The sequence below is a fragment of the Quercus suber genome, unplaced genomic scaffold (genome assembly GCF_002906115.3).
Source record: "Quercus suber isolate HL8 unplaced genomic scaffold, Cork oak 2.0 scaffold_636, whole genome shotgun sequence".
In the NCBI taxonomy this organism is placed as follows: domain Eukaryota; kingdom Viridiplantae; phylum Streptophyta; class Magnoliopsida; order Fagales; family Fagaceae; genus Quercus; species Quercus suber.
The window spans coordinates 157,091-167,516 of record NW_027070078.1 but is presented as its reverse complement, the minus strand read 5'-3'; the positions used below and the strand labels follow the sequence as shown (position 1 = coordinate 167,516).

General features: G+C 34.6%; 1 protein-coding gene across 1 annotated transcript; it reads right to left on the bottom strand.

Moving 5' to 3' along the window:
- Positions 1-496: 496 nt before the first annotated feature.
- Positions 497-9,761, bottom strand: LOC111998530 (kinesin-like protein KIN-14L). The gene is given in 22 exon segments (XM_065765544.1): positions 497-707; positions 710-736; positions 867-947; positions 950-1,047; positions 1,152-1,840; positions 2,492-2,655; positions 2,849-3,099; positions 3,254-3,418; positions 3,542-3,720; positions 3,943-4,049; positions 4,132-4,305; positions 4,437-4,532; positions 4,982-5,063; positions 5,478-5,552; positions 5,962-6,063; positions 7,294-7,365; positions 7,482-7,582; positions 8,115-8,379; positions 8,503-8,649; positions 8,947-9,104; positions 9,430-9,538; positions 9,664-9,761. Coding segments are annotated over 21 exon segments (3,147 nt in total). The 5' UTR covers positions 9,497-9,538; positions 9,664-9,761; the 3' UTR covers positions 497-660.
- Between the last annotated feature and the right edge of the window lie 665 nt (positions 9,762-10,426).

Here is a 10,426-nt window from a genome sequence, read left to right as displayed (position 1 = left end):
ATAGACAGCATTTTTTTTTTTTTTTAATAACAAGTGATATTCAGTTCTCGACTTGTTGCACTTCCTAATTAGTTGCGCTATTATATGTGGCGGTGGCACTCCAGCAATTATGTTCAGAGCTCGTAATTGTTCATATTAATGGTTATAGGGCTTCTGTTCACCATATGAACGGCATGTCAATGGCAAAGAATAAGATGTGCAGAATTATCAAAACAAAAAAAAGAGCTCATGCCTTCTTAAACTTTTTCTTGCTATATATAAATGTTATATAGTATACATTTGGTAAAAAACAAAATTTTATTTAACCAAACATAAATTTAAACTTAAGTAACAGACCATTTGGAAAATGAAACCTTTTATTACCAAAAAAAAATTACAGCGTTTCAGTATTTTTACATGAAGTGGTGAAGAATTAGTTAACAAGAAGCAAAGACATTTTGCAGTCAAATTGGCTATAGAATCAAGTAGATCGATAACAAGTAGACATTTATTCCCTTTCTACATAGGCAGCATGTTGATCGCGTCAGATAACACAATCCAACAGCAAAATTCTCTTTCTAGGCAAATGTTGGAGTATGTTGTAACTCAAATGTCAGCAATGTCAGTATGGTTCGAGTCAAAAGCACCGCTGCAGTCATACAACTAGCATCATCATACAATTTATAGCCACCTCTTACTTATCTTTGTTGATGGGTGTACTGGAGGAGTGTCTTAGCATTCCTATTTTCTTTTGTGTCTACAAAGAAAAACAACATGATCTCAGATCATAAAGACAAAGAAGATTTCGCTTGTAATATGGTTTAAGGATAGTGTAAGTGTTAACCAATATTAATCTCATGCAATGACACTTGTATTGGTTTACTTACTAGAATCATTTGACTTCCCTCCAAGAGAAGATCTTCGAGACTTGTCAGACCCTGACGCTGGAATGCCAGTTAGTGATTGTCCCTATGAGCCCTAGCAATAGCTGTCACTGGTGACTTGGGACCGATGACATTAGTAGCACCTTTGATGGGTGTCTGGAGTTCCATCAAATTCTGTTGGTTCCTGAAATTTTACATTGAAATGTTGAAATGATATAGTGTGCCAGCCAAAGTTCCTCTCTATTATTAGAAATGAATCTTTTTTTCCCCTAAACAAACTAGTCTCACCTTTTCTCAGAGACGTTAATCAGTTTTCCAATTGTCCGCAGTGATCTCCTTATTTGAGATCCCTTACCATTTGCGCTACCAATCAAGTTGGGTGTTTGGAAATCTGTAGAAAGAGTGAGCTCACTTTGCATCATATTCTGAACCTCATTTCTGGCACGTATCGGCAGTTCAGGTGACTTTGGTAGCTGAAGAGAAGGAATTTGTGTTCTACCATCTGTTCTAATAACTCGCTTCTGATAGGTAGTACTAGTAGGACTTCGAGGAGCCTTGGCATGAGAGGCCTCCATCATGGAACCACCATTGCTGAAATGCCCAAAAGGCCTTGTAACTGCTTCTGCATCTTGAATTTGGCCATACTTTGGGATTGATACTGCATCAAATGGTTGAGGTTTGATTGCATCATCTGACAATTTTATCAGCAAATTATCCTTCTTAGCATATTTTGGACCTTCAGAACTCAATCTTCTTGAACGAGTTGGTATGGAAGGGGTTCCCTTCCTATCTTCATTATTCATTGCTTTCTCAATCTTTGTGGCGCTACAATTTTCAATGCTCAGTCTTCTAGGACGTGGAGGGGTTCTCTCAGGCACTGCTTTTGGTTTTTCAGTTGGAGATCTTGGCTCCTTTATTTTGCTGAACTGCATATTCTGTGTTTCCTTCCTTGTCAAGGCCTTTTTAAGGCTCTCAATCTGCAGAATTTAATAATCTATGAATAAGAGAGAACATTTCTTGGCTTCTATCACAGGAGCCAAACATATAGCATACATGACCTATCATAGCCAGACATTTGTCTATCCATTTGTTTTTTTCTAAGACACATAAAAGTCAAAGAAACCAACACAAAGACAATAGCAATTCTCTCTTGTACAATTACAGGCACACAAGAAAACACAAGCCTTTAAATTAATAAGTTGATGAAATAGCAATAATCTTCAATTAGAACAGATTTTGTGCCATGAAATTTCCAAACAAAAATATTTCCCTGACAAATGTTCCGAACTAGGAAGGGATCCAAATCAATTAATACAAACACTGACTATAGCATTCTTTTTTTCTTGAAAAAACATTGGAAATGGTTTCCAACAAGATAATCCTGAAATCACAATTAACCATGACTGGGACTAGTGCCTGAAAAACTACTAATGCTCTATTAAAACCCCATAACTGAAGGATGGCCCACATAAAGTGGGCTTGCAGAAGAAAATCCAGATTCCAGACAGCCAATCGACTTTTGATATGAATGACAGCAACAATTGGTCCAAAGATGGGAGACTGAAGGGGATATAAAATGAAAAATTACAAAGCACAACTGAAATGGAAATTTAAGTGAATTTGATTACCTGTTCTTTGAGTTGCATAACCTCACTGCTCTCCTTGTTCACACGAGCAGCACCAAGTTCAATAGTTGAAACCCTCTGAGCAAACTTCAAAGTACTGACTGTTTCACCAAATGAATCTTCTTCCGGACTCACATGAGCAAACATTAATGTTTTAGCATGTCCACCTATAATACAAATTTCCACATAGAAGATATTGTCAATACAAAGATCATATGATTTTCTATTTAGAAAATGAATCTAATCCTTTTGAAAGAAACAATCCTATAAAGTAACATGATCCGATTGGAGAACCAATTAAAAAACAGATTATATTATAAAGAAACAAGCTAGTGGTTTGGAAAGAGGCACATTGCAGACCTAAGGAGTCTTGCAAGAGAAGAGTGAGTTTGCTGTTTCGGTAAGGAATATGAGAGCTTTTCTGAGCCAAGGCTGTAATAACATCTCCTAAACAAGAAAGAGACTTATTAATATACTGTGCCTCCTTAAGCCTGTCTCCGGTAACTTCAGATTTGTCCACTCGTTCACTTCCGGCAAGGTCTACCAGATGCAGGCAACTATGGAGAGTGCTTCCTGATATATCTTTGCCATGCACATGTACTGTGAGGACACTGCATATACACGCAAAACAACCACATCTTTATCATTTTCAAACTTGACAAACTTCAAATACTGTATAGTCCAGCTGTGAAAAAAAAAAAAGGATTTCTTTCTCCAATATCTACTAAATTTAAATAGATCCGGAATCAGCTCCTAAATACTAACCTGTGGGAACGACTACTACTGTTGTTAATTGCGGTAGAGCTGACAACACGATTCACCTCACCAAGTTTCATCAAATTCAGAACATCAGTGGTGGACTTAACAGGATGCATTGTAGCATCTGGAAGACTTAAGCCGTTGTCACCAGTACAGCTCCGAATCTCTAATGTATGCTTAGTTAAGAAAATAGATTTACTAAATATACGTAATAAACCATAAGATATAGAGTTTCATCTTCTACGACATATCAAGGTTCATTTGTAAAGTTAGAAAGCCAATATGAAAGGATATTTAGTGGTTGATGAATCTTCTGTAAGAAGGTCTCGTACTTGTTCATTATATATTTCGACCATCTGGACATGAATGTCATAATTTATGATGTCCTTCCTTCTATTAGACAGCTGGAACAGATCTTTCAGAGCAAGATAATTAATCCCCCTGTCCTTCATTGACCCACCTGATGGACCACTCTGTCACCATATAAAAGAGTCAGATGGAAGAATCATGGTTAGAAATTATGAAAAACTCTTAATAGCCTATAGCTACCCTTTGTTCTGTATACATGGATTACAAAACATAAAGGCAATTCATTATCACAGTAAAGGTATCCAGAACAAATAAGAAATAGGATATAGGAAAAGCTGCTGAAGGTAATTATAATCAAGCTTAATCTGATAATGTATATATGTTACCATGGTATGTGTTTTTCCAGATCCAGTTTGACCATAGGCAAAAATGCATACATTGTAACCATCCATCACAGACCTAATTAGTGGTTGTGTGTCCTTAAAAACCTCATCTGAAAATTAAAAGGTCAATATTGATTAAAAAATTTGCTTAATGTAAGAGCCATAAATTAGAAGAATCTCATGTGATACTACCTTGGGTGGCAGCTGGACCAAACACCCGGTTAAACTGAAAAACTTTCCTTCCATCTTTTTGTGGTTTTAGTGGGTCTAAGATCACAAGTGAACCATCGTCTCCAACGAAATCTATCACAGTTTTGGCTTCATAACTGAAAGATGGTCTAATTCTACAGTAAACTCGAATATTACCTGAAAATCAGGAATTAATCATTAGATTCACCTTAATGCTGAAAATAAAACTGTCCCTTCAAATACAACAACAAAAAAAAAAAAGAGACTTATACATATAGTCAACTTTTGTGTTTCAAAAGTTCCCCAACCTTTCAAATCCTGGACCATGTTGTATAAATTTCTGTTCTCTTTTACAACCCTGTAATATCCAACAGCAGCAAAAGACAACTCCTGGACCTGACTTTCTGAACCAACAAAAAAATAGCATATTTTACACTTAAAGAAAAATTCATTGTAAAGGACTCTATAATGTGCATATGGCAAGAACATTCAAGACATTGATTGATCAGTAAAAATAATATTAACTGCTAAAAAATATGTATATTTTCAAGAAGAAAAGTACTAAAGAACCCCCTGCTTTTCAGAAATCATTGATGAATATCAGATTGTGCTAAAACGTAGCGAGTGGAGTCACAATTGCAGTTTACTCCGTCAGTATGGATGAAAAAGAACATGGTCTAACAAAAATATCTTTATAAATTGACACAAATTACAAAAATGGGCAATGGTTTGATCTTTACCTTTTTTTTAAAAGATAATATAAGTTGATTTGAACTTTGATAACTAATTTACAGTTATAATCCATAACCAGAACATTAACAATTCACTGATTCTATTTCCCCTAGCAACATACCTAGGTCTTTCAAATCTCTCTGCACCTGGGACTGCAAGTAGTTGAATTCCCTCTTTGTTGATGACAAAAGGCCCTTGAGATCCTGCAATATGAACACAACATTCTCAGATTAAGATTAGATATATGCAACACTCCTCCAATGCATGTCTTTTTATAATCATATTAGAAAACCAACCGCATTTTCCAATTGTCCTTTGATTTAAATAGAAATTTTGTAATAAGATTTGATGTTAAATGGGAATAATTACATTAATCTCTATGTCCATGTTTAAATTATCAACCAGGATTGAAAGATAATCAAAACTCTTCACTGTTAAAATTAATCAGAATTTTATAATCAAACCAATTTTAAAACTTATCATATCTGATTAGGAACTTGAGTATGCCACATAAGCCATTCAAACAGTGTAAATGGTAACCTTCAGACAATGGAAGAAAATTTTTTCCTCAAAATCTACAAGAAGTTTAGGATTGGGAAAAAAAAAAAAAACCTTACCAAAAGTTCCTTTTCTTGCATTTGAAATAGACTCCTATGTTTGCAGTTACCTTTGCTCAAGCAAGCTCTGCAACTCTATAAAAGAGATGTACAAAAGTCAAATGACAATCAGGTGCAACGTTTAACACAATATTTAAATCAAGCTAAAGTGAGGAATAAAAACATTTCATATGGTGAAATAACATCCTTCTTGGACAAATTTCCTCCAGACCAGTTTGAAGGAATATCCTCCAACACATTATGTGTCAATTTATAAAACCATCCACATGTATTAAATCACATGACTCATTAAATAGTTCATGTGACTAAAAGGAAACCTGAATGATCGTTTGAATCACCACTTAGTGAATTGGAAGAATTTTTCTCCAAACCGGTTTAGAAGTAAACTCTATCCCCAAGAAGGCCAAAATTGATATAACTAGTAATTTTTCTTTGCTTTGAGACTTCAACCTTTTTTATAATAAGATTAAGCATAAGATGATACCTTGGAATTTTCAAGGGGAGATATTTCCTCCAAAGGCATATGTGTTGATTGGAGAGCTGAGCTACTTCTATCTTTCAATAAATCTTTTAACTTCATTTGCAACTGATTTTGGACAGAAGATATAAAAGCTTTTAGGGAAGAGAAACTTAAAATGATAAATAAACCCAAACTTTTCAAATTAAGACGACAAGAAGTTAATTTGAAATTGAATTTCTACCAGGCTAAAATAAAGAAAGGGGAAACAGTTATGCAGTAAGACAACAATTGGAAATAGATGATGCATCTAATTGAAACCAAAGATCCTAGAGTCCCCTTGGTGGTGACAACTAATTTCTAATAGTTCACCGTACACTTTTCTAGCCAATATTTTAAGTTAGGTGATTAAACACCCAGACTGCACAAACCTAATGCCACTGACATATTTCAGTAGCAAACCTACAATAACTTTTTAACTGATGGTCCAAAAGGGCGTTTTCCATCATTACAATAATGAGTTCAGATCTAACAATGTTGATTATTACTTATTTTCATTGACAAGTAAAAAAGAATGAATTGTTGATAGTTAAAATGTGGTCAAATAAGATTGTCAAATGTACATGCTACTGTATCAACTCTTGTTCTGATTATGATTATATCAATTATGTACTGTTTTAGTAAATAATAAGTATACTGTAAACTATTAACCTTCACCTATTTCTGATTGCTGCATCAACTCAACTCAACTAAGCCTTAATCCTGACTAATTGGTAACTACAGGCCTTAAATTGTTATCTTTATTTAGCTTAGAAATCAGCTCGCTTAATAGCTATTACATAACAATTTATCTCTGACATGCAATTGTGATATGGAAACCAAGTGATTGTCAAACTAATTAACAAAGTCTTTGTGTAGGTTCACAAAGAAATTCAACAGCTATAAGTGCTGCTTAGTGCACCAGAAAAAGTATTGCCTGGGTTTGACACAAGTATGGGCACAACAATCCAAGGAAGAAATATACGTTATCACATGTAATGTTCCCTACTTAATCTCCCATTTTAATCATAACAAGACCTATTATGCTATAGCAAAGAAAAGTTTCCCTAAACCACAGAACTTTTCCTGACATCAGTCCCTTATACTAAAACTGATAAAAAAGAGAAGGGCCAAACCAAGAATAAAAAAAGGTAAAAATTTTTGAAAGTTCTATTTGGTTATCCTAATCTACCACTCTATATTTCAATATAAAAATAAATAAATAAATAAATAGACCCTCACACTTGAAAATTAAACATATCTTCAGAATATGTGTCTAGGAAAAGAATAAAATCTTCTCATGAGTCATATAAAACGGACCTCAGGGAACTTATTCTGAACCTGTTCCTCCAAACAACTTGACATGATTCTACTGAATAGCTTTACTGGATCCTGTAGCACAAGGGAAATATAAGAAGGAAAAAAAAATCAACTTCAAATCTGACTATAATTCAATATTTATAAGTAGAATCAAAGTAAACTTCTCTAATGATGTAACTAACTGTTACCATGTTTCTGTTATGGGAGGAAGCAAGGAGGTTCTCATCAATGTTTTCTTTTGAGTCAACCATGCAGTCAACAATTAACTTGACAATTAATTCTATATCAGCTGCATCACATGAACAAAAGTAGAATGAATAACATTTTATTCACCAAGTAAAGGGAAGACAAAAAAGGTATCATCTAAAAATTTATTTTACAACATTATGTGAAATCATTCTGGATCTTTCTTTAGCGACCAATGCCATTATGCAAAATTTCTAGAAATGTCTCTACAAGTACCTTATGAAACATTTGATTTGCCATAACAATGAGTAAAAGAATCCTGATAGATTATTTTAGTTCAAGAGCTTTACTACTTGTATATAAATGCAGTTATTTTGACTCGGAAGTCTATTGATGGAATCTTATTATTAACCATATTCGCTGCTATTTAATTCAATGAGTTTGACATTGATTTTGATGATATTTAACAATGACTGTGAAATTGTCTATGTCCATTGGCCTTATAAAAAAGATCAAAGCTAAGTAATGCCTCATTGATTTATCCAGCAAATATTAGTACAGATGTATAACTACCTAGTAGACTATATGCATATATGAAACATAGACAAATGCATAATGAAGAGTGACAATTCAACCTTCAATAGGTGGCTGTTTCTGATTGTCACTGTCAATAGGTGGCTGTTTCTCACATGTTGCAGACATATCTAAGCGCCTACAGGAGTCTGATGAGATTGCAGCTGAGGCTCTAGCATGCATCCTACTAGCAGAATGCACGGAGAATGGAGATTTAACATTTTTTAAAAATCCATTCCCACCGCCCATCTGCTTCCATTCATAATATGATTTAAGAGTCAATATGCAGTCAACAACCTTTGCTGCTGACCCTGCCTCCATTGCATCCTGAGAAAAGTGCATTCCAACAATTACTTAGCAATAGGTACACAGTACACACACACATACATACATACATACATACATATATATATATATGCGCATCCATATAAAATAATGTATATAGCTTACCCTGTCAAGATCAGAAGCTTCAAAAGCAGGCAACTTCAGCTCTTCAACAGCCACCAAAAAGTTCCGGACATTCTCAAAGTACTGATAGGCAGGCAGCGGTTGCGATTCCCAGGAGACTGATTGTAAATGTGACGGATTCTCCACAACCTTAAAATATTAATCAAAATCAAAGCAATCAGAATTAAATTTAAATTAAAAAAAAGAAAAGAAAAAAAGAAGAACATGATGCCTAATCTCAATGTGGGACACATAAAATGACTAATCACAGCCTAATAAGAGTATCGAGCCTAATTTGGTAAAGGTGGGATTGTTAACTTTTGAAAAAAAGAAATCAACATATAACACAAACATTCAGTGGTTCACTTTCTTTCACTTTCCTCAGGTTTCTCAGCAGCCCAACAAGAAGGTAGATAGCTATTATAACATCAAGTAGCAATGTAATACCTTAGGCACTGCTCCTGGGTTAATCTTGTTGATGGCATTGCATAGGACCAGACCATTTCTCAAGCAAGAAATGAACTCCCTCTCTGATGGCTGCTTCGATATGTCCAGCGGACCCACCAAATTCTCAAGCCAACCGACTGCTTGGTATCGCCTCCAAGCTGCAAAAATTAGCATAAGAAAAGAGATCATTAACACTCATTCCTGAAAAAACCAATAATATTTCCATGTTTGGCTTCCAAGAAAATGCAAGAAATCACAAAAATAAATAAATAACAACAATAATAAGCTAACACTATGACTCAACAAACTAAAAACCTAAACTTGGCTTTGTACCTCATTTCTTGGAAAAAAACAGAAACAACCGCTCATTAAAAAAATTCAAACTTTCCATCACTTTCTTTCCAATTCTCAACTTTCCTTTTTTTTTCTCAGCAACCAAACAGATACACAAAAACGTGAAACTAAATTGAGAGAAAGACTGACCTGCTTCTTCAGCCTTTCTTGAAGCCAAATTGAATTCACGCAACCCACTTCTTGCACTGTCCTCCATTGTAAAAAGCCACCCAATCTCTTTGCTTTCTTGAAAAAGCACCTGAAAATATCAGAAACCCATTAAAACCCAGAAATCAATAACACAAATGAACAAAACCCAGAAATCACATTTCCATTTCAGTGGTCAAAAACCCAAGAAAGCAATCGCATTCCCATTTTACATACTTGTTCAGTTACTGGGTACAAGTTCTTTCACTGTGGGATTAAAGAAAAAACCATAAAGGGACCCAGAAAACAGAGAGAGAGAGAGAGAGAGAGAGAGAGAGAGAAATTACTTGGAGTTGAAATAGAACAGAGAGAGTGAGAGAGGGAACTATGGTTGTTTTGGTTTTGGGGTTTTTTTTTTCTTTTTTTTAATAAACTTTTTTATTAGGTTCGGATCCGAACCTGAGGTTTCGGAATCGTAACGTTACTAATTGAATTTTTTGAATTCAAATCAGTAGGGACTGACGTGCTTTTTCTTTAGGTAAGAATGATTGATCCTAGCCGTCTATTTTGTTGACCAAGTAGTATAAATCAAAGGACCAGATTTATAGTAAAGGGTGTTGTATTTTAAAAGAACTTTTGGGTTGGGCTTCTACTAGAGGCCTTTGGGTTTTGGTTTGTTTTGTGATTTCAATGTATGAGATTATCAGATTCTCTTCAATGTGATTTCTTTCCATTTGTGTATGGTTTGCCTTATATAGGTACTAGTAATGTTTCTCAAAAAAAAAAAAGGTACTAGTAATTAGGAGTCCAAATCTTCTGTCCCACTTTTCCTGCTCCACTCCATGCTCCACCAATAAAAACTTGCCACATGTTCACCTAACTAATTAAATGCTACCATTTATTGACTTATTAATACTACCATCATTAATTAATGGTAGTAATTAATTAATTAGGTGAACATGTGTCAAGTTTTTATTGGTGGAGCATAGAGTGGAACATG